Below are 25,053 nucleotides of genomic sequence, written 5' to 3'. Positions count from 1 at the left end.
TTAATCAGCTTTAAACAAGAAAGCAAAGTAAGCCCTTGAACTGTGTTACTATTTACAATGTTTGTTTCTTAGTCTGAGTGCTAACCTAAGACAGTTTTATTTCTTCAAAATCACATGTGGGTTTTTTGTGGTGTGATCTTGGACTGCTCTCCCTGTTTTAATGCTAATGGTGATAAATACAAACTTGCCTCGTTAATAAGGTGTTGTGACTTACTCTTTTGATATAGATATCCCTGAAGAAGAGGCCAGATACTGGACCAGAAAATTGGAACAAATAAATTCACTGGGAGATGATGAGGTAAATATCTAAATTGAAAGATTAACATAGCCCTGAATGCCATATAACTTGCTTTTATTCTTTGTATTGGATCCCTGTGATTGTTTGCAAAGTAAGATTTAACATAGTAATGCCTGTACCAGAAATGTAGCATTTTAAAAAAAACCATACACACGTGTTGATGTGAACATCACTGAGTAAGAACATGGTGCTTGCTAAAACCCTTTGGTAGGTCTCTTTCCATAGCAAGATAACTTACAAGGTATTCTGCCAATGCGATGACTTCAGGAGATTTTTCTTCTGGGATCCTTCATCTGTTCTTTTCTGCTCCTCGTATGAGTCAGTTGTTTTACTGCGCAGATGAAGGAAAATAAGGTGGATTTTCTTTTTGGCTGAGGACAGACCAGTTTTTCGGTGGATAAAAACGTTTGGAGCAATCTCTCCTGCCTTCCTAGAGGCTTGAGAACCTCTAGGAGTCGATGAAAAAGCTCAGTCTGTGATTTGTCCTGTCAGTGATCCTGCTGTGGTGCCTCCCTGCTCCCATGGCCTGTAGGAGCAGCCCGTGCCAGGTACTTCAGTGAAGCAAAGGTGCCCTCTAGTGCTTCACTGAGCTGGTACTTGCTGACAGATACCCTGAGACTTCTCTTTCCCTACTATGCCATTCTTCTGCATGCTAAGTGCATGCTTTTGTCAAATACCAGTACCAAAATAATCTCTCTGTGTTTGTGACCTAATGGTCTCAAATTTATTGTGGCTGTTCTGTGTCACCAGTGAGAAAATGAGAAAATGTAAGGACACCTTGGCAGTGTCTGACTTAAGGTTCTTGTCCCATGTCTGCCAGCCACCCAGAATGGGGATGAGATCTTCATTGCATGTTCATCTAATTGGCAGTGACTTGTAGCTCAGGAACTTCCAGAGCCAGAGGCAGTATTCTTGTGTTTAACAGCATTCAGTGGATTTTTCTTTGTGGATGGCAGTTGCCATTTCAGTGCACCCAGGTCAGTTATGTTGTAGCAAAGGAATTCAGCACCTTAATTGTGCATTGCCTGAAGAAACACCTTATTTGCTCTGGGCGAATAAACCCAATGTTGTGAAACCAGCTGGTGGCAGGTTTATTTGGACAAATTAAATGACTGATCCTCGTGCATCCACTCTGTGCCACTCACCTGTACAGACCTCACCTTTTGGGCTGCAGAATCCCAGTCTGCACAGTGGTATTCATGGTGCAGGGCAGCTTTGTGCCTTTATCTTCTTTTCTGTACGTTAAGTTCAGCTATCTCTGAGACAATGAATGAACAGACTAAGGTTGCACAGCAGTATTCAATAGGCAGGTTCATTTTGAGTTCATATGGTGTCGTAAAAATGCTTTCTGGCCTCTCTTCCTACAAACAATACTCAGTTTTCATGTTGGGAATGCTGATAGCCGTCAGGCTGATGCCTTAAAAAGAACAAACTGCTGCCATTTTGGGATCTCTGAGGATAATAATTCACAACCCGTTGCTGTCCTGTGCTTCTGAAATTGCTCATCAACAGACTTCCTTTCACCACTTTGTCAACCAGTCAGTGCTGTCAGATCCGGCAGTTCTTGTTTTCGCAATCCTGATTAACTCAGTGGGTTGGCAGTTTGCTGATGACAAGACTAACCACCTCTCAGGATCCCTTGTGCATTTTAAATAGCACAGATTGGAAGATAACCACAGTGGAAGTCTGCGGGTTGTCACCTTCCATGTAAAGAACCGGCCATTAATCCTTACCAAATCCAAGGAGAGACTGTCTGGTGGCCCTGTTTTGCACAGGCTGCAGCACCATCTTGCTGAGTTTGCCACTTCCTTTGTTGTCAGACCTTTTTTTCCCAGCAAAGACTGCTCTCATTATTTTGGTCAATTGTCCTAATTTTCTCGTATCTCTATGTAATGCAAGATGGAATAACAAAATAAAATCACTGGCATTCCCCTTGGGAATGCTTTGATGCTGTAACAAACAGCTTTGTAAAAAGTCAAAGCTGGCTAATTGAAATACCTCTGTGTTCTCTAATTTAGTATTAAATGAGATGAAAAATTCTTTACTTTGGATGGAAAGTGGATCACAGGAGAGTTTGCAAGTGTTGGCTGGGCAAACATTGTGTTCCTCCCTGACAGACACACTAATTATCTAACTGCTTCCATCTCCTGCTGCAGAGTTGCTGTGAGCCCACTTGAATTTTGAGCTGTTTAAGCTCTGCTGCAGTGTCTAAATGTAAACAGGCTTATACTCAGTTCTGAGCTCCCTGTCACACCGACATCATGGTGTGGAGAATCGGGTCTTTTAGGTGTCTAATTTGAGGCCTCACAATTGATAGTAGGGGCCTGTGCTTGTAGTAAAGCAGATTTCACCCTAACAAGATGTGCACTTTGGAACATGTGATTTTAGCATGAAAAAAAGGACACTTCTGGGACTGTGTTTGTATTATGGAGAATATATTATAGATATTATACTTATAGATATTATGCTTTGATACTGCCAGGGATATTTTCTCTTATGTGTGGCATGCTGTATTCTGAAAGCTGTTTCATAAAATTACCATTTGCTTTTTTATCCATCTGTGTTTTTTCCTATTTTTTTTTCCTCCCTTAGTACTCCTTTCAGGAGGAAGTCCAGAAGAAACCATTGCCCAGTGCTGCCTCCCAGTGTTGTAAGTTAGACTTTTTTCTTCTCAATATTTTTTCCTTTTACAGTGTACTTAATTTCCTTCTGTGCTTAGTTATCAAGTGATGGTACATCAGAACAATATTTTCTTGCTAGAAATACTTAAATCTCTGTGCAGCCAGCAACTTTTGTCAGTTATGAAAAGCTGTGCTCCTCAAAATGCTGGTCTAAAGCTTCTGATGCAAGGAAGCAAAATTGAGTCTAACCTGCTGGAGTCCTTATGTGCAAAAGGAACAGCAAATGTGTTCAAAGTCACCTGGATTGTTAGAGCCTTGTAATGTTGATGCCTGTAAGAAAATGCTGAGTTTTTTTCATGTGACTAAGTCAGGCTCTTTAAACGTGTTATCTTTAAACATCCTGTGTTAAATATTATTTTTATTACTGTTTAATGAAATTTGAAGAGGCAGAAAGTAGATGGAGACAAGTACTGCTGGTAGCCTTTTAACATGCACCAGAGGTTTGTGTACTTGATGTCTGATTTCTTTAATATTACTTTTCAATGCTGTGTTGATGGATGGAAAAAATGCTTTTACTAATTTCTGCTTATCTCGTCTTGCATTTTTTTATGCTTCTGAAAACGTGGATGGAAAAATAACCTAGGAAATACTGTATCTGATGGTCTGCAAAATTAGATTTCTGAAACACTGCTTTTAACGTACAATAGATGAAAGCTCAGTGATGTCTCTTGTGAATGTCTTATCTACTTTTGGCAACCACATTAATAAAATTCAAGTCTCATAATTTAGACAAATCTTTTATCCTCTACTTCAAATCCTGTAAGACTTGGATATTACACGTTGCAGGCTGTTTATCCATTAGGCTGATTATAGGATCTCCTCAAAACTGATAACATTAGGAAATGCTAATTACTGTTTACTTTTTTGAGTAGAATTAATTACTCTGTATAGTATTGTAATGTTGTCTTAAAAGAATCCTCAACAAAATATGGATATTAACCAATTGCTTAGAAAATCCAAATGTGCTGTGTAGCTGGAAAATGTACAAAGCTCCATATGAGAGTATTTCATCAATGCTTTCACTCCAGGTAACACTGAATGTGTCCTCTCTTTCTGAAAAAAAAAAGGTGTATGTAAAGAATAAAGCACTTTTTTTGTTTGTTTTTGGTTTTTTGTTGGTGATCTGTTTTGGGTGGGTTTCTTTGTGTTTTGTTTCGCTTTTTACATAGTCAAAAGGTCACAATTGATTTGTTAAGCCTACAAATAAGAAGCATTTTGGGAGAAACAGATATTTTATTAAATTATATTAGCATAGTGAGCAGAACTCCTGATGCCAAAAGGTCAAAGAAAAGCTACCTGATGTGAAATGTCGAAGAAATTAACATATTTGCTGAAATTGCTTTCCTGGCTCTGTGCCCTGGACTTTGCTTCGGTTTGGGAGAGCCTGGTTTCATTGGCTCTTCTAATTATTGCGATATATGGGTAAATTAGAAGGAATGCTTCTGTGTAGAAAAAATAGCTGCACCTGTTCCCACAGCAGGGTGCTTTTACATCTACCTGTAGCCCGTTTCTCCCCTGGAGAGCCAAATGGGCTCTCGCAGGCAGACACAGTGAAGAACAGCACTGCAGCTGCCCTTTTTGTGCTGCCTGTTAACAGCGTGCACCTTCCTTGAAAGTGACCTTTTACAGTAATTAATTGAAGGCCCCTGCTTTGAACAGTAATGTCACACAAGAATTAGTGTAATCATTCATGGGATTAAAGCATCATTAGAATGGATGTTAAACATTTCAAAGCAGTATGTGGTTAATGTATTTAAGAATTTTCAATAAAGCTCATGGCACTGCATGTACTTTTGCTTATTTACTGCCTGCAAGTATCTGGCATCTATGAATATCTGTTTACATGGAAAAATGTAAATTAGACATTTAATATAGAGGTACTCTTGAAAAATGAACTGTCCCTGCATCAACCTGTGCGTAAGAACCGTCAGTTTTCCTGACTGTAGCACAGTCCTTGGATACTCAAGAGTTTAACCCAGAAGGTGCATTGATTATATCTCTATTGAAAGCTGACCTGACCTTTGCATGTGACACAGGAGCCTAAAATGTGCCCAGTACGCAGTGTTCTTACTTACCTTGTCGGTTAATAATTGATAACTATATTTTTAGATGTAATAAAAAACATCCTCAAGAACACTTGCAAGACTCATCCAATTTTCCATCATGATGTGCTAGATGAGATATGGTCGCTGCTGGGAGCAGGACACAATCAGCTGGACATCAGACTAACGGTTTAAAAGGAGAAAGAGAAATGCTCAGTGTAAATAGTTTTTGCCCCATGAGAATGTCTTCCCAATCCTAAAAAATACAAAACTGATAAAGAAACCACACCTGATGCAGTATAGAACAAAAGTGCCGCAAAACACTTCATATAGATTGCATTTAAAAAAATGGTGCCTAACTGCACATGCCACTGGTGTCCTGCTTAGCCCTCTTGCAGGTCTCAGAAGAACATTTTGACATCCTTGTTCTAGCTAGAGAAAACCTACTCCAGCAGGAAAGATCAGGTTCATTAAATGGAGAAATACATGTCCTCCTTATATGTTAAATTAGATTACACTTATGCCCTCTTCTGCTTCTGTACTTTGCAGACATGTCTGTTCCCTTTCCCCAACCACCTTCTTGTGGTTGTTTCCCTCCTCCTGCGTGGATGCAACTTGTTCTGTTATCCCCCCATGAGTACAGAGGCAGAGATGGATGGAGCAGGATGTGGGAGAAGAGAGGTGGGCCCTGTCTGAAAGCCATCGTCTGATCTGTGAGGGTGGGGTTTTGTCTCTGTTTGTGTATGGGCTGCTGCCTTGGCATGGTACCATGGGAAATCTCAGTCCAGACTAGAAGCTCCAATTTTTCCAGAGATTATTGGGCTTTCAGGTCCACTTTCACAGTCTCAAATGCTGTTTTGTTCTTAGAAGAGTCTGACCCATACTTCCTGAGGTAATGTGGTATTTAGGCTTCCTACCTATTCTTAAATGAAGCAGGTGGTTCTTCTAAGCCCTGCTGATTTTGGCACTCCTGTCTCTTCCTTTATCATACTTAACCGTTTCATTTTTACCTCCCAACTGCTGTGCTTCCCTGTATATTTCTCCTGCCCCAGAAAGATTGCATGCTTCCAAGTGATTTAACTTCCAGTGATTCCGAGCCATAAGCAAAGCACTATAGTGCCCATGGATCCAGTTTTGTTTGCCTTTATGTTAAAGGCAGTCATAATTCTTAATTTTCTGATACGTCATTGTTGAATAACTGAAGCATCCCCATATTAGCTTTTACAAGCAGCCTGAAATTAAATGTAAATTAAAAAAAACCCCAAGGTTTTATTGTCTGAAATTCACTTTAAATGAAGCAGATTGAAGAAGCATTATTTGATTATTTTGGCCTTGAGTCAATAAGCTTTAATCTATTTATTGTGGGGAGTTACAGATATGTTTTCCTTGTATGCTCAAAATCATTTCTGGCAACCTAAAAGTCCATTATAATCCATAAGTGAGTCACACTGAGAGTGTTTTAAATGCAGCTCTGACTTGGATCAGTCACAGTCCAAAGTGGGATGAGAAAGATATTCTGCATCTTTGCAAAAAAGGTTTGGCAGACGTGGTTAATATCAGCTACTGTAAATACTGTCCTACACCATTTGTCAGGGAGTTTACAAATCTGGAAGGGAGCAGGTTTGTTCAGATTCTCAGGAACGATAATCTAAGTGCCACTGAATCAACCAGTTCTGTCTGTCTTCTTATCATTGACTGATAATCTTTGTGAGAACGCTTTATTGTCGCTTTTCTTCATATATGTTTTTCTTCCATTTCCTTTAGTGCTTTACTCTGTAAAATCCCTGGTTACCAGGGCTGTGGTGGGTGGTGGTTTTTTGTTTTCCTTTTTCTTTTTTTTTTTTTTAAAAAAAAAAAGGGGGGGTAGTTTTGTTTTGTTTATTTTTTTATTGTATGTTTTGCTATTCTTCTTTTTTATCAGCAGAAGGCGAATTTGTTGCTTGGCTCTGGACTCTGTGTGTTAAGGAGAAAAAACTTCTGATACACTGTTATACCACCAAAAGAACCAGAGCTAGCCTGTGCTTGGTCTGCCATAAGATGAGAGAGAAAGGAGCAAGGTTACATCTCTAAATGCTCTCTGGAATGTGTGTGTGTGTGCACATGCACGCAGGAAAAAAAATGCTGCAGTTTTGTTTTAGATACACGAGCAGCTTTTTATCCACTTAAAATCTGGCAAAATGTTTTATATGCATCATAGGAATGGATGGCATTTTTTGCCAGATCAGTTTGTTGTGGTGACCCTTCTCTCCCACTAATACTCGAAGAAATCTGTTTCTGCACAATATATAAGGCAAAATTCTTTTAATACCTACACATTCACTACTATTTCAAAGGTACAACAAAGGCTGACTTTGAGAGGTTTCATTCCTGATGCCCTCTAGTTTTCTTTTTAGGACCTCAAATTCCACTGGTGCCTCAGGAAGGCTTGTACATTCCTCTGAATAGAAGGACTCTAATGCTGAGATTATGTTTTTTTTCCCTGGTGCTGATGAGGGGTTTTGTCTGGTAAAAAGCCCAAAGATTGCCCTCCCAGGCCCTGACTCCCCAGGAAGCCCTGATACCATCCACACTGATGTATGGATGTGATGATACTGTGGATATGGCATCTTTCTGCTGACATTAATGTGCCACTGGGTTGGGGGCATCCCACCCTGCTGCTGGATGAACTGACTCTTTGTCAGCAAATGTGCCGAAATGACATCCTATTGAAAAAAAATTTGTTTTCTTCTTCAGTAATGATACGTTAAAAAAAGTGATCTGCTATACCGGTGTCTCAAGGCCAGGCAGAATCAAAACACTTTTAAACAGGCCACAGCTTGACCCTTTTGATTGTTCATAGAGATGTATGATGTGTGTTAGTGGAGGGTCAGGCAGCATAGTTGTCTGAGATTGCTGGGAGGTGACACAGCTGCACAGCTCTCCTTGCTGTAGAGGTGTGTGCTATACATCTAGATTCTTGCCTTTTTTTTTTTTTTGATAGTTACCAGCCTGATTCTGCACCTAAACAACAGAGGTCAGCAGACACCTATGGCATCTCTAGACCAGACCAGTTTGGGAACGGTGAAGAGGAAGTCAATGATTGTTTTACCCTTCTCAAGGGTAGGTGACAGTAAAGATCGTGCTGCAGTCATTGGAAAGCTGTGCTCCAGTAAGAGCAGAACTTCTGGCCACAGTGCAGTTACAACAGTCCTTGAAAAATGTTTAGTATAATTCAAAACAATACACGAGCGGCTATTTTTTTTTTCTTTTTAATTTAAGCTGGGCCGAGGAAAAACTGCTTTAACCTGTGCAAGGGAAATCATTGTATGAGCTGTTTTGTGGTCATTTGGTGATGGGCTGGGAAAGTGAGTTCCTGGGCTTCTCTGCTTCTGGGTGATTGGCAGCTCCCGTTCCTCCTTGTTTGGGATGAATCCCCCCTGGGAGACTTGTTTTCTTGGCGTTATGGTACTCACTGTCAGGGCTGGCTGAAGGCATGATGGATCTGCTAAAAGGAACACAGATTCAAGGTATTACTCCAAAGTGTCTGCCTGCAGTTTTAGGGTAAAAGTGCCACTTCTGGACTGGATATGTCTAAGGAAAAGTACTTGGCAAATGAAATTTAAAAATAAAAATACTGGCTATATTAGGAGATTATACAGTAAAAAAGACTGACTTGCTGCTGAACTCTAGAAAACTCTAAGGCTTTGTTTTTGCTGCTGATCCCCTAAATATACCTTTTTTTAGTTGTTGTTTTCCTAGAGTATGGGCTGCATTCTAAGAAGTGGTGACAAGGAAATAAAACTTTGACTTTTAAATAAACTCCAAATGTAAAGCTCCTACTGAAATTCTGAACATTGCTAATACTGATGTGTGTGTCCGTAAACAGTGATCAAACAATGCAAATGCTCAGTTAAACTCTGTAGCTTTCATAATTTGTCTAGCGCTCTTCATGAAAGATGCCTTTTTTTTTGTGCAGACTTTTTAAGGACTTTAAAACTTTATTAGTCATCCTTTAATGTCATAGCAATAGGAGGAAATTAATTTGAATTTTGCTGCCACAGTGGAATATAAACTTTTTAAAAATTGGACTAAATATTTTAAACTGATAGAAAAATTTTTGCCTGACTTTATGCACAAGCCAGAAACATGTGCCCTTGAGCAATAAGGCTTGTACTCAAAGTCCAAGACTGAAAATCAGAAGGAAAAAAGGCACCAAATCTTGTATCCCAGCTGCTGTAGAACATTATATTCCTCTTTGCCATTATGCATATATATATATATAGTGTTAGGTGATCCACTATGGTCCAAAGTTGTATCTCATGAGGAGTATATAAATCTTTTGCCAGTACTTGTGTTTACATCTCTTAATCTGTGTAAAATTTTTAAGACAAGACAGCTCTGTTAGATATCAATGCAGTGATAGAAATATTACAGTTTTTCCATTGTAAATAAAATTAGGTGGAGCTCTACCTGATTCTTTTACTGTGGTTATTAATGAGTTGCACAAGCTTGTAATAACTTAGTGGGTACTCTAATTTGGTGATCCAAGCCCTACTTAAATTCTCAGCTCTCAATCTGATTTTCTTTAACCATAGTAAAGGTGGCCAGAAGGTCCCTTTCATTTAGTGAAATAAAATACTCCAAAAGCTCAGCGTAAGCTGAATGTGGTGAAAAAAAGGGAGCAAGAGGGGAGTACTCCAATGTCACACTACCATGCCTATCCTTGTCTCTGTCAGCTCCTTTTAGCTCATTTCCCTCCTGTGCTTTCTCATCTCCTTTTGTGCAAAGGCCTTAGCCTTCATCTGTGATGTTCCAAAACTGAACTGGAAATAGTGGTACTTGTTATGAAACCCTCTTGGTCATCCTGCTTACTGAAAACTTGACTTCCTTCTAAAAACCTCTTCAGTGTATGTTTGGTATTTGAGAAGCTTATTCCACTAAAATACCACCTGTTCAGTGTTGGGAAGTGCATTGAACACTGGAAGAATGAGGATTTCTATGGAATCGGAGAGCTGGCACACTCTGTTGAGGGAATTAGCCAGGGGTAAAGGAGGTTTATTAAACCCAGAAAAAAGAACTGACCAGGACTTTCCCAGCTCTGTTTGTATTCTACAAACAGTATTTTATTAGCACCAAATATAGTGCGATTTCCTGAGCTTTGTTTGCTTTTATAAACTCATTTAGATGATTTCTGTCTGTGCTCAGCATGGGATACAACAGGGTAATTAAATAATTCACCAGCATGACTGTAAGCAGTGGACAGCAGGGAGAGTAGGTGCCAGCCACTCCCAGAGACTTGTAAACAGCAATGAAACAAAATGGCACACAAGCAGTCAAATTAGACTGCATTAAGAACTTGGAATATTCTGCTTTTCTACAGTGTCCCTGCTGATCCAGGCTTGACAGTGTGAAGTGGGGAGGAGGAGTTCCTCCTTGAATAGTTGCATAACTGAGACACAGAACAAGCATATGTTATGTTCAGCTAACTGTGGGAACTTAGATGTGCTTTATAAAATGTGTTAATGACAAAAATGTTGTAGCTTCCAAGGCACCAGGCTGCTGGCATTGCTTAGTCCTTAATTGGAGGTTTATATGAAACCTCATTTTTTGAGTACTGAAACTTATGAATACAAAATAATGTGATAACCGAGACACACACTGTTGGTATTTAAGAGCACATGGAGTAACCAGTCTGACTTGTGTGTATCATCTATTCTAGTGTTAATGTATGTTGTTGTATGTCTTTAGAATTACAAATTTCCAATTTTTATCTGTCCAGACTTCTTGACGTTTTTAATTCAAGTTAGTACAGGTTTAAATTTGTTCCTGAAGGTGATCTGGAAGGGATTTTTCTTAACAAATTGAGGTTATGCATGTTATTTTTATGAAGCAGAAAAACAACTTGAAAAGGCTAAAAGGAAATTCTGTTTTCATTAACCTTCAAAATATCAAGACTGTCAGCCCAGGTCTTCTGCGATTATGCTGAAGGACTGAGATATATACTGTTAGCTCCTGAATCTTAAATGAAGCAGCATATGTGTTGAATCTTTAATAAATTCATCTTTTTTTCCAAAATGTTAGACGCTGAAGTGAAGTGGGTGTTAGTAAAAACAAACAAAAGCAGAGTTTTGAGCTTCTGCCTTACTCTCTGTTACTGCATCTCTTTCTGTTTGCTGCTGCAGTATTGTCTTCCAGTCGTTCTCTAGTTGTAGCACGCCCTGGTTAGCCAAGACACAACTTCTCAGTGTGGAACTTGCAGGGTAAGGAGCTGGTGTCTCATGGCAGCCACCCTTCTCCTCACCCTGCCCTGCTTGGCATCAGCTGATGTTTGGGCATGGAAAGTTTGTGGAACTTGGTAGCAGTGAGGTGGCCAGGTAAGTAGCTAGTTCAGGGCTATCACTGTCAGTTTGAGGACTCTTTGCCTGTGGGAGGTGGTAATGTTTCTCCTCCAAGAACAGAGGAAGAGAAAGGCTCATTTTTAGCACTTGGTGGTTTTCTCCTTGTTCCAGTTTAAACAATGACTTTTGTCATTGGTTTGTGCCATCAGGCCTTTTACTGTGTAGGAAATAAGGGCTAGGAACAGTCTGAGCTCATTTCAGGGGTCAGGCTTTCCATTTTCCCTTAAAGAGCCACTCATTCCCTCCACACAGATTGATTACAGTGGTTTGTGCAGAGGCTGTCAGTCTGGGTGTTTTGTCTTTGTGAAAGTTGCAGGACAGGTAAGCTCCATTTCCTCTGTGGTTTTTCTGATCTGCATACTGGTTTGAGAAATTTATAGTATCTTCTGCTATTTCTTCCCCAGTTTCTTTGGGATGTTACATGTGCATTCACTTGTGAATAATGACATGGATTTCACTAATAAGTAGCCTGACTGCAATGATGTTCTCTCACAACAGAGTTTTTCTGGATCTTTAGTATTGATCCAGATGTCTGAATGTTCCTTCCTTTGCCTCTTACTGTTCACCTGAGATGCAGACTTTTTGATGGAAAGATGTGCTGGAGTTGCTATTACATGTGTTAGTGGCTTGAGATTTTCAGGAACGAGATGCACAAAAGATATTGTTTGACTTATACATTAATAGGAAATTATTTTCTCTCTAATGGGAACTATTGATTACAGCACATTAAAGCTCAGTGCAGGGTTCTGTCAACATCTTGCTTCTTTTTCTCAACTTTTTCCCCATATTTGTCTCTATTGCCTCTGCTCTCCCTGCCTCTGGTTTCCATACCTTTTCTACTGGTTGTCTTCCTTTCTCATCTCTCTTTGTTGGATGTCTTTTACTTCTGTTTTTTTGCCAGCTTGGTTGTGTGTTCCTCCTTCTTCACTCCTTTCCCCCTGAAATACACTCAGACCTCTGTCAAAGCTGATATTTAGGCAATCCATGGATTTTTGTTGCAGTGAAAAACAAGTTTGAGATGACAACCCTGTGGTCAGGGTCATGTAAACACTGTCAGGTGGACACTGGCAGGTTTCTGATGCATTTGGATACATCATCATCTTGCCAGCCCAGCTGGCACTGGTGCATTGTCCAAGTGGTGAATTGTCACACTTGCTGCTGTGGACCAGAGACATGACATTTGTCTTCTCTCAGGCTGTAGACTTCTGGTGCTCAACTCGATGGACTTTGCTTTTTCTCACTTGTTAAGTTCTGTGAGCAAGAACTTCTGTAAACAGGAGAGGAATAACCCTTTTATACTCCATGGAAACTGCATTTGCTGAGCATTATATCAGTTTAATATGCGGTCTTTTTCTAAATCAATATGATAAAAAATATAATTGAATTTGTTCCACTTGGTCAGGGCTGCTTCCTTTATTGACCAAAGCAAACATACATGTGTTGGTTTGTTTTTTTTTTTCTCTAACTACTCTTGTAGGAACCAGAAGGCAGTGACCTACCTCTGAAGCTCTAGCAGATAATAAAAGTGTCACTTTGGGCTGAGCAAAGCTTGTGCCTGTGCAAAGCACCACATGTGTGTCAGAGCGTAGTCCAGGAACCTTGAAGTACTGATGTGTATCTGAGGAACTGCATTGCTTAGTAAACCTTTTATTTCTGCGAAGAAAGGAGCAGTCTAGTTGTAGCTCTGATGAGAGAGAGAGTGAAACCCTGATTTGCTTTTTTAATTTTCTTGGGGTAGTCCACCTTTGTACCTATTTTTCTTTTTCCTGCTCACTTTTTCTTTCCCTGTAGATTTGAAGCCCCACTGTAGTACATGTACCTAGGGACTAAACCCTTGGGAAGCCAAGTTACTCATCAGGACTAATCGTCACTTACTTACGTACTAGTTCAGTGGTGATTTTTTGGGACAAAGATACTTTTTTTTCCCAGAACTGTTTTTTGCAATTTTAGCTAAAAGCAAGAACTCGCCCACTCTAACTTTGTGACTCTTGTTAATGAGTGCAGTGTGAGGGATATGTTTAATCCTCTGAGCTGTCACCTTCTTGGTAATGTGTGTCTGGCTGGTAGGTAGAGACGAGGCTGATAGCCAGGGCAGAAAGCTCTTGCTTGTTCTCTTCCTGCAGGTGAAGAATTTGCTTATTGTCTGCTGCACTTGGCCCATCAAAACTCCTGTAAATGTCACTTTTTGAAGTGTTTTTTACAGGTAGTCTTCTAGAAATGCTGGATCTGAAGTGTTTCTTGGAGTTGCAAGTTGTGTGCATGCTTCTGAAGTGCATTAAGTGTTGTATGCGCTAGTTTGTTGCCTCCATTGTACTGAGTGTGACCTTGAGGTCACAACATGGATATTGATAAGTGATAACTTGGTTGCCTTACCAATTTACAGTTCAGCTTTTGCATGAATTTGTTGTCACCTTCAATTTTAATAGGGAGAGATTTGCTTACTGTTGCAGAATTAACTTGTGGCCATTTGCATCCCTGGAACGTTGTGGGAGCTCTTAAGTTTTTCACCTGTGTGTTTATCTGCCTAAGAAAGTACTCTACACTTAACACTAGTTTACATGCACACAGTTTTTCATGCTGTTACTACTGGTGTGGTGCTCTCACTGCTGAGGGCAGAAAGTGGAAACAAGGAGCAACTTTTGCCACTTGACTTGCAGAGTTTAGCCTGGAATCAGATACTGCTCTAAACTGGACCCTGGTTTCTGGGACCTTCTATCTATAATCCTGATGAGTGCACTGGGAAATAACTGTTTAACTGCTCTTGTTAGGTAATGTGTTGATTGATAAGTATTTTGTCTACCTGTGTTGATAAATGCATGATTGCATAGCAATTCCTAGAGTTCATAACGATCTTAGTCTTCAGAATGTCTTACAAACAAAAAGAATACGAGGAGCAAGCCCCAACATAAATTTAATGTTGTATTTATCAAGAAAAAAATCTCTTTCATGATCTATAAGGTGTTTTAAATTCATGAAAAGTATGCTTGTGGTTTGTTTTTCTAAGCTTTCTTTTTCCATTCCTATTCTTTTCTGCTGTTTGTGTTACATGCAGGCAGCTGGAGTTATTTCGGATGGGGAGAACAGCTGAGTACGTAACAGTTTGATTTCTTGCAAGCTTTCTGATTGTATAGTGATGCAGCATGCTCCAGTATGAGGAAAAGTGGAAATATTCATGCATATAGAAAATCCGTTCCATTGTATTTTCTTTCACTTTCACTGAGTCTTCATATTTGTGTGGATGGATGGCTGTTCATTTTTTCACTTTTTAGCTTTGTTTTGCTCATGTTTTAAGTGAGTTGCTTTTGCCTTCTGCTGGAATTTGAGGACATGATGACAGAACTGGACTATTACTCTCTTCCTGTAAAGGTGATTCTAGTTTTCTGCTTATGTGTGTCTTTTGTGTTGGTCTTCATGCCTCTGTAAGCCCAAATCAATGTTTGGAATGATGGAAAAACACAAGGGAATCTGTAGTGATTGTTTTACTAAGATGTGAAAATATGTGGAAATATCTTCCAAATACTACTAATAGGAGTAAATCTGAAAGCAGAAATGGCAGGTGCACATATTCAAGCTCAGTGAGACACTATCATGGCAAAAGTGGCAGGGCTTTGCTTTAACTAATGCTTACCAGCCTGGGACAGGTAAAATTCAGATACTGCAGCTGGCTGTGATCTGTGGGGCTAATGCTACATGTGAAGACTGGTGTGATAACCTGTGCACCGGCCACCAAATTTTTGTTCATTTTTCCAGATAATGTGCATGAAACATCTTCACTTTCTCAAAGTCCTACAGGCAAGGCTTCTGCTCAAGATACAGTATGTGGCTTCTACAGCCCATAAGACCTGTAAAGACGGATCCATCAGGGTTAAAATGAAGGTGTCTGTTCCCTGTAAAAAAGCTACGAATGAGGGTGTTGCTAAGGGGAGCATGCAAAGAAAGGTCACTGTGACTACATCCATCAGGGAGGGGATTCTGCCTGGTGCTTTTCCATTTTTGACACAATGGGATCTGGAGAGGATGCTCTTACTGCATCTGAGTCTAATGTCCAGCTAATGTTAGAGTGCATTTCACACATGGACCTGTTCTGCATTTTAGAATTCTCCCACCACTGACTTCCCCATTTCTCCTCCAGCAATGTTTTTTGTCCTCCTTGGTCTCCTGTCTTTGACCAAAGAATAAGTTCTTTGTGCATCAGCAGCGTTGACCAACTCATGCTGTCAGTGTTGAATGTCTCAGTTGTTTGGAGTTATTCTCAGAGGTGTGGTAGGATAACTGAGAGGTAACTAATTAACTTTTGTACACTACTAAACCAAAGATTAGTGTCCTAAACAGCTTTCTTTAATTTCTCAGTTTTGAGTATTTGGGAAGGAAGTGGGGTGCTTAGGCATTGGTCAGTGAGAGGTTTAGGAGAGTTGTGCAGAGTGTATTTCTCCTATTTATCTGAAGTGTTGGTGTGTGGAGTTTTGGATTCAAAAGGTATTTGTGTTCATGAGGCTCCCTTCCTCCCTCTCCTTCATCCTTCCTGTGCTGTCCTCTTTGAAATCACGTTAGAATGCTTATAGGCAGGCCTGGGCCAGTGTTGATGATGTTTCCAAGTGAACTCCATTATCTTGACAATGTTATGAAAAATACACTTCTAATTGTAAACTTTCAACAGCAACTGAGAAGGAAGCAGCAGAAACAGCATGATGGTAGCTGGAAGATTTTTCCTGGTAAGAGCTTCTTGCTAAAGGAGTGCTGTAGCCCAGACCCTTCTTAGGGACGGGGGCACTTTAGGAAATGTTAGCAGCTAGTGCTGCTAACCTGGTCTTATTTTAGGAAAGGGAAAGACTTGAAGAAGTAGGATAGATGTTCAAAGTAGTCTTTGCACTTCAGCCTGTCAGTTTGGTTCTTGACTGTTGAGTGTTTCAGCAGCAGAGTATTTTCAAGTGGGAAAAACAAGATTATGAAAGCTCTTAAACTGAAGACTCAATATTGTAAACTTGCCATCTTACAATTATGCAAATTTCTAATGTATTTTTAAGTGATGAGGGCAATACAATGAACTAATGACCTGCAAAATTGCACTTAAAGTATTTCTCACAACCTAGGTGTTTTTAGCATGGAGAGATATAGAAGGGCCTCAAAAAATGCTCTTGTGTCTTTTTTTCCCTTCCTTATTATTCAATAGTCCTCTTTAGGCTAATATGCATTTTGATTAGATTTTAGAAAGTGTCCATGATTGCCATAAGGGACCGATGATTTGGCAGATGATGGAGCAGTGGGGTCTGAGACTTAAGGAATGAAGTTGTGGGGAGCTATCCTGAAAAGAAGTTTAAGTGGATGAAGGGTGGGGAAGGTGAATTGCAAAGGCCTTGGTGGGGAGCTGGCAGAGATCTCTGCTGACTTGGACTGGACATAGTTCCTTCAGTTAGAACACTTCATTTTCTTCTACCATTATTGAAATATACAAAAGCTGTGAACAGCTCAGTGCTTAATTTGGAGAACTAGTGAGGATTTTGCTTTTGTCCAAGATTTTGCTCAAGTTTATGGATGATAACTAAGCTTGCGGGACTGGACCTCAGCTCCCAGAGGCTGATGACACATTATGCTAGAAAAGCAGGAGGCAATTAATACAACCTTTTGAGAGGAGTTCCTGCTGTGCATTGGGACCTTAAACCAACAAAAACACTTCTTCAAGTGCATTCATCCAGCCACCTGTAATAATTTTGCTGCTGGCTCTCCTTCCTGTCCTGAAGCTTGATTTAAGAAAGTTGCCAGAGGCTAAAGGTGACTAGTTGACATGACATGACGGGACTGTGAAAAGTGGTTTTGAGATCAAGATGTTAAAAACTCTGTGTGTTCTACCCTGCAGCAGTGTAATAACTTTGAGAGGCAGGAGCTGAGGGGAGGAATAACAGGCAGAGAAGGTATCTCTCCTTTCCTTGATTTTTCCCACTCTGTAAAATCCTACTGTGTGATGTCACAATCCGATGGGTTTTCTTCTTATACTGCCTATATGCATGAATATTCAATGATGAAATGGGAACAGCATGCTTGTGCCCTGCCCCTTCAGCCACACCCTCAGCTGTCTGTGCAGTGGGTCCAGTGACAAAGAAGCAGTTTTCGTCCCTTGAGAGCTCTTTGGTATATGTGAATTTTCTCAAAGTGTGATAACAGTTACTGGCTTTTTTTGTTTATTGTTATGTATCTTGTTATTAATTTAACTAATCTGCAGAGACTGAGGCTAAGCTACAGCTTCGCTTATGGAAGACTTGGTGTATCATCTGTTCGAAGAAAATAGTACTTGAATTTATCACACCATGTGTGTTGTGAGGGATATTTTGCTGAAACATGGACTGTAATGCCTCCTTTTGAAGAGGCACTGCATCCCCAAAGCTACTTCTGCAAGCTTTTGTCAGTCTCTTGCTTAATTGAAATTTAAACATCGAGCATGTTAATGAACAGGATTATCACTATATGCTGGCATTTCACAGAATACTTTTCTGCAAAGGTAACGTGTGCTATATGCCACATATGGGCCAGTTTTTGATGCTTTTGATCAGGCTGAGCAATGTCTTCATTTGAGAACTCTTCTGTTAGATAAAGTGAGATTGCTCATAGGGTAGTTGCAGTTCAGCATGAACAGGAGTTTTTTTGAGTTGTCTCTTATTTATGAGGATTTCTGCCTGGTATTAACATCTATGGATGCTGGTAGGCTCATGGTGCATACATCAAAGAAACAGTATGTTCCTGTCTCAAGGAGCCTTGCATCCTTTAAACATGCCTCAGGGAAGCAGTTAGTGTCATGATCCCAAAGTGACTTCCTCATGCTAAACACCAGTAGGAATTGTGAGAAATTCTGGTACCAGCTTTTATAAACATATATACTCTAAATGTATGATTAACATTTAAGCTAATCAGCTATTTTTGGATGTTGCTTAGAGATACTGTGGTCCATGTGGGAAATCTTCATTTGATAGTGCAGAGGTGAGATGGGATGGCTGGTTAACAAATCCAGATGGTACTTCTGCGACAGTCTGATTCCTTTGGAAATCTCTGAGTCTGTCAGGTGGTCAGAGCTGCTGATCTGTAGAAGCTGTGTCCTGATTCCTGGTAACCATAACTGTCTAAGTCTTTGCACTCCCTGATACTAAGCTTAGCCCAATACTAATGAGTTACTGGATTCGCTGGGGTTTTTTGACCCAGGTGATTGTACTACTGATTTGTACTTTTTGCTTTATTTTTGAGGTTAGCTAAATTGTTTATCCCCGAGGCTGTTCATCTGGTGACTTTTACCAGCTCCCAGACCTGTATCTCAGTTAGGCTGCCTTCAGCTCCTACAAGTGCTGCCATGATGATGCAGCCACAGCTGAAGAACTTTCCATCCTACCAGAGTTACTTAGGCTTTAGCTTGAATGACAGCTACATCTGATGGGACCAAGAAATTAGTTGAGCAGCAAAGTGAGGCATTAAAAGGCTCTTTGGAGCAGTGCGTTTCTTTCCAAGTAAAAGTAATTATTGTGCATTAGATGGTAATGGCTCAAGTGTTCAGCAATGTCATTGCTCAGCTGAGTAATAGCTTGTTATTCTTCTGAGGACAGCGTGTGCCTTGTGATTGACAAATAGATCAACCCTTGCTCCACAGGCTGGAAGTTTGGTGCTCCTCAGAGTGGTTTGGCACCTTACCATATAAAATCACTTTTGTGTAGTAAATCTTGAATGTTTCTCCTAAGCACTGAACTGTAATAAAAGTGATGGACACTGCTTTTAATAAAGCTGAATAAAGCAGCATATGATTGCTATTCATTTCTATTCAATTGACTAGAGACTGACAGGAACTCTGCAGCATTTAAACTACTAAAAAGCAGGAGGCTTAACTTCGTTTTCAGTGTGGACAATCAAATTGAATTGTTTCTACTTAGGAGGGTAGAGCTGGGCTTTTTCAAGTGGCCCATATTTTGCAGACTTGTTTTCTGCTAGGGTTCTTTTCTACTCTTCCATCCATCTTCAGGGCACTAATCTTACTGTATTGTGAAGGAACTGAAAAGGTCACAGAACAAATTTTACCTCAGATTGAAAAAATGGAAATTGAAATAGAGGTGTGGGAAGCACCAGTGGAAGAAGAAGGTGTTCCGTGATGCTGCATTCCATCTGCTTGGAATTTCAGCACTTAAATGTAGGTTTTATTAAGGATCTGGCCTGTAAAGAGCACCTTTAGCCTCATGGTCAATGACTGTGTAGAACACACACCACTGGGTAACTTTCTGGAGAGAGCTTTAATTTGATTGTCCCTTTTAGGCAGGCTTTTGTTGGCAGAGAGAATGAATAATGGCTGATCCTTATTTTCTTTTGTTTCAAGCATGTTAATGGTGCACTCCACTGCCTAACAGTGTGTGTATTTCACTTTAAGCTTGCAAAGATAACCTTGCATCCTGCACAGCCATACACAGCTGTATATTTTTTATACCTTTCCTCACTATAACTCGGCATTCTCCTTTTCTGAAGGGTTAACAAGCTAAAATGTTTCTGCAGGGAGAGGGACTCATTGGAGAGGAACCTTTTCCTTTGTGAAGGTTATTATTAGTGTTAAGTACTATACTTAGGCTAATTTACTTGTATGTGTTAAATGTAGCAATTTTCCCCTATAAGAAGTAGTGTAGTTGTTTATAAGCAGAACTGCTCTCCCAGTTCTTCTGGTTTTCCTACTGAGTAGTTTACATTAGTTTCTCTTAAATTAAACTAATACTTTTATCAAAAAGGAGAGAAAAAAAGGCATGACATACCCATCCAGAACCCTACAGTTCTGGTTAAGGATGCTGAGAAGAAGAGACAGTATTACAGCTTGAATTAAAGGTTGAAAAGTTTCCAGGAAAAGAGCTCCTTTCCATAAGGAAATGTTTTGGTGTTTTTGTTTTTGTTTTTGTTTTTTTTTTTTGACCCAGCATCTAAAGGTTCATTTTGGCAGCAGCAAAGTACCTGAAATTTTAGATGCTGGGGGGTTTTTTTGTTTGTTTTGATTAAAAATGTCTTAATCTGCTGATTAGTAACAACTAAAGAGAAGTATACTCCTATGGTGGGAAGAGGGAAAGGAAGGTGTGGACCTGATCACTGCAATTCCTTGGTGCATACTTGAGAGAACTGGAGGTTATAGCCAGCTACCAGGCTGAGATACATCCGCAGCAGAAACAGTGTTTTTTGCCATTCTTTCAAAACGAAATGGGCTTTACTGCCCCATGCAGGGCGATTTGAGAGAGCCATGGCCTTAACTGGTTTTGTTTCTTAGCCTTTGAAGATGCTGACAGTGCTGTGGACGACCGGGACAGCGACTACCGCAGTGAGACCAGTAACAGCATCCCCCCTCCCTACCACACCACGGCCCAGCCCAACGCCTCCGTGCACCAGTTCACGGTGCCCTCGCGCCTGCAGCAGCAAGGGGTCCCGCGGGATTCCTGTGCTGACTCCCTACAAAACTATGATCTGGATTACCGGGAGCACGTGGCCATCAGGTGAGTGCTGTCTGCTGGGTAGCTCTTCTTTTCCCGTTGTTTTGTTGGCGGGGCCATGAAGCTGCCGTGCTGGCAGGGGAGGGCAGATCAAGGGCTTTAAAAGTCTTCTGATAGGAAGGTGTTTTGTTAGCATTGGGACTGTGCTGTGAACCAGGAAAAACCCATGAGGCTCCGTGTTACACCAGATCTGGGAGTTTAGGGAGTGACCTTTAAAAGATATGCTCAACTTTGAGGTCATTTACTCTTGGCTGTACCTTCCCCTTACCTTTTGAAGGCCAGAGCACTGAGTAGTTGATTGTTCTGGTACCATTGCATGGGCATGCCTCCCAAGCCAGTGAAACACAGCCTAGCAGAGTTATCCTATTGGGAGCTTCTTTCCCGGGGCAGATTTATCCTCTGTCCTAGTTTAGTTCTGGTTCTATTGACTCTGTCAAAACAACATATTCAAGAAGAAAGTTTGTAACCAATTAGTTGGGGTTTTTTGGTTGATTTTTTTTTTTTTGGTCCTCATACAACCTTGTTGAATTCTGTGCTTTCTCTTTTGGTTTACTTTGAGCTATGTGAAAAATGGTTTACTTGATCTAAATTATATTTTTGACCATAAATCAGTGGTTTCACAACTGGTTTTAACTTAAGTATTAAGCATTACAGCATTAATTTATGATAATAAGTTAATAATAGAGCTGGTTGTGTAAGGAGAAAGCAGAAGAACTTGGACAGTGCTGGTCAGCTTGGTAAGAGTAGGTGTGTAGATGGGCTATGCTGCTGCTTCTGCCTTGGATGTGGAAGGAACAGGCAATTGCTTAAAGACTATCACAGATGTGCAGAGTTTTATATGTATTATAACTGATTTGTTCTACTTTATGTCCCTTGGTAAGAATGTTCTTGTTTCCTGAAGCCTGAACCTGAATTCAGTTGTCCTCATGGGTGTATGACTGAGGCTAAATTTTGCTCTTCTTGACATATGATCATTAATGGTAAAGGAAGAGTTTTAGTGGTAACATTTAATGTTGTTACTGTTATTGAGGTTTCAAGAACAGAGGCAAATATGCTGACAAAATGTGTTCACTGCAGTGTGACATGTCATTCCTAGCGCTCTTTTCCCAGTCCATTAAATATCTTGTATAAGCAAGTTATTCCCTTTCCCATGTGATTCTGTGCTGCTGGTTTGCAGTGGTAAAATTGCTGAAGATCTTACTGAGAGTCTGTGTAGATGAGCTGAGGCATTCTCTTTATGGAAGAGCCAAACTGAACAGTGGGATTGGGCCCCCAGCCAGGGGAAGCCAATAGTGGCTGTGTATTTTTGCAGTTGTGTGACTTCTTGGGGTGGTGTTGACAATACAAGTAGTCTTTCATGGCTCACCTTTCTTGGAGCCAGGGTGTTTGTGAACTTTTAACTGTATCTAAAGGCTAAATGTGTTCATAAGACCTTCCAAAGAAGCACTTCTGGTTTGAATTGTTACAGAATAACAAGCTAGAGTATGAATTTGTGGTTTTGGGTTTTTTTTCCTGATTTCCTGAAGTATTGGTGTGAAACAATCTGGACTGATAAAATTTAATGAGCTTTGTAGACTGCTAAGGTCTAAAATTACTTTCAGTCCAGGAAGGCTAGATGGTGATCGATTCCCTCTGAGCCTTCCTGTTCCCATGTGCATTTTCCACATGCCCAACAAGATTTTTTGCTACATGTTTAATCTTAAAAATGCAAATAAGCTTTCCAAAGAAGCTATGTGGGATTCTCGTTCTTACCAGAAAGGTATTTCTAATAAGCTGGCTGAAAAGAAGCATGTGGGTAGGTCTTAAATGTTTTCAAAACAAAGTTTTAGCTGAGTATTGCAAAACTAAACTGTCCTAGCAGCAATTAATGCTGTGGACCATGCAGTCACCTGATGAAATCAGTGTTCCTGGCAGTCTGCAGGTTGCAGTTCATGACAACTGGTGGTTGCTGAGGAAACGACGGCTTGTAGGAGGCTGTCCTGGGCAGACCCAGAGGAACCAGACAAAGTTCTGCTAGAACCTGACTTGAATTGGGCAGAGTGTTGTCAGTGCCAAAATGCCTCAGTTGAAACTGTCCTAACACCTTAGTTTTTTTCTTATGACATTTGAGTTTGGGTGGAAAAGTTCTGATTCTCTTTATTAGCTGTTACATGTGATCATACTTGTTTGATAGAAGTACATGTATTTTCTTCCACACTTTCCTAGGGATAACAAGCAATATTCTTATTTGTCTTTGGAGAATGTTTTGCTGCCAACAGCCAGTTTGGCTTCAGAATAGCAGATATCTTCCCCTTAGATTTCATTTATTTATTTTTTTTTTTAAGCACTAAGTTTTCTTTGCGATGTTCATTTTGTGTAACCATTTGTCCTCCATGTCTCCCTGCTCTTTGCTCTCTTCACTCCCAAGGCGATTTGATAGCATAGATTCCACTGTGAGTGGCTGCACTGACCCAGAGTCCACATCTGAGTGTAGTCAGATGACAAGCTGCCAGTGCTCACTAGAGAGCAGGCGCTCTCTAGATCTGTCGGATAGGTGGGTTGACCTCTCTGCGCCTGTGTGCTTGTCTTGTGATACATTTCAGCTGATGTTTGCTGTTTGCCTCCTCTCTCTTTCAGATCTGTGGTAATCAAGTGCTGGGCTGATGTTGTCATCTCTTAGTCCTCTCATGTGTTGGACTTCTCATCATTGCTTTATTTCTTGTGAAAGGGATGCTTTGTAGAAGTACAGGGGAAACACATATAGGGGAAGGCGCTCAATTGCAAAGAAAAGTAATTTCCTTTGTGCCTAAATTAGCCTATTGTTGGTTCAGCATTTACAGATAATGGCTCTTCAGGCATTCATGTAGGTCCCATTGCTTTCAGTTGAGATTTGGAAGGTCTTGATCCAGTAACTATGGTGGCCCTGGGAGTCTTTTAAATTTCGTTAGCTTTTAAAAGAAAATTATTTCAATTACTGCCTTAAAATTGTGAGCAAGAAGTGTAGTAAGTGTACTAAATGTTTATAACAGGAGTAATTTAAAGTAATGAGTACCATTTCAATTACAGTAAGTTGGGTATTACTGGTGGAAATGCAGTACTAAACCAGCAGTAGTGAAAATGCAATGACCTATTTCTTTTTCAGGGCTATCCCGATAGTGTTCTATATTGGGCTGCCCCAATATGATGATGTGAGACAAAGCTGTGGTGCATCTTTCAGATGATCATTTTGTTATTTTTACATCCACTTGCTACCTGCTTATTTTTATGTAGATTGCCAGGAGCTGTTCTTGTGAGATTCAGATAAAGAGGAAGCTTTCTTGCTACTAGCCTTTGAGCTGTTGAACAATTGAGATAATCCTTCTGACCAAGGGCTAGGAATTAATCCCAAAACCCCAAGGGTCATTTACTTGGGTTTCTGAGAAGTCTGGAATTGTTTCACAGTTTTAAACCGTTCTCCCACAATGGACAAGTTGCTGGATCTGTTTAGATGTGCATTATAAAGGGGAAGTATGGATCCTGAAAAGCATGTGAGGCTTGCAATGGGCTAATATCCAGTGCCAGTGTTTTATTTTACCTTCTGATCCAGTGACACCCCCGAGAACCTTAATTTTGTGTTGGTAGGAGCCCCTCCAGGCCAGTAGCTGCAGTGAGAGCATTCCCAACAAAGAGGAGTGGTGGAGTAGCCAAAACTCCTCATGCTGCTGGTGTGCACAGTTTGCACACTTGCCCGGAGTCCAGTGACTCTTGAGTTTTTACATGAAGTCTCTGCTTTGTAGCCACCCCTGGAAGACACAAAGTCATGAAGCAGAGACAAAGTCATTCTGCTTTTTGAATACTGCTAAAACAAAAGTCTGCAGCATGGAGTGACCGAAATGCAGGCACAGCGTAGTGGATGGTGTGCGTGGGCACTGTATCTCAAAGTAGTCCTGCTACTGCAATAAGTGACTTCTTTTCAGCATGCCTAAAAAAGTAACAGCAGAATACTGGTGCAGCCAAGGCTGTGTGCCCTCACTTGATCACAAAAAGCTGTTCTCCTTCAAATAAGCACTTCTAATTTTTGTGCAGCCATAACCTGTGGAATCTCACAACCCATGCTGCTTTTTTTGACTATTTCATTTAAATGTAATGGTGGTAGATTGGCAGGTTTTCAACGTTGTTATTTCTGAATGTTTCTGATTTAATTTTCCTTTA

The 25,053-nt window shown here is 40.4% G+C and overlaps 1 protein-coding gene across 1 annotated transcript in view; it reads left to right on the top strand.

Moving 5' to 3' along the window:
- UNC13B (unc-13 homolog B) overlaps positions 1-25,053 on the top strand; it is a 181,858-nt gene that overhangs the window by 14,827 nt on the left and 141,978 nt on the right. Inside the window, exons 5-7 of the mRNA XM_029961542.1 lie at positions 228-298; positions 2,891-2,948; positions 20,664-20,886. Of these exons, the coding sequence (XP_029817402.1) occupies positions 228-298; positions 2,891-2,948; positions 20,664-20,886 (352 nt within the window). The remainder of the gene's footprint in view (positions 1-227; positions 299-2,890; positions 2,949-20,663; positions 20,887-25,053) is intronic.

This window comes from Manacus vitellinus, unplaced genomic scaffold (assembly GCF_001715985.3).
Source record: "Manacus vitellinus isolate BGI_N305 unplaced genomic scaffold, ASM171598v3 scaffold_36_pilon, whole genome shotgun sequence".
NCBI lineage: Eukaryota > Metazoa > Chordata > Aves > Passeriformes > Pipridae > Manacus > Manacus vitellinus.
Note: the sequence above shows the minus strand (reverse complement) of the source record. Positions and strands in the feature narration are given on the sequence as shown.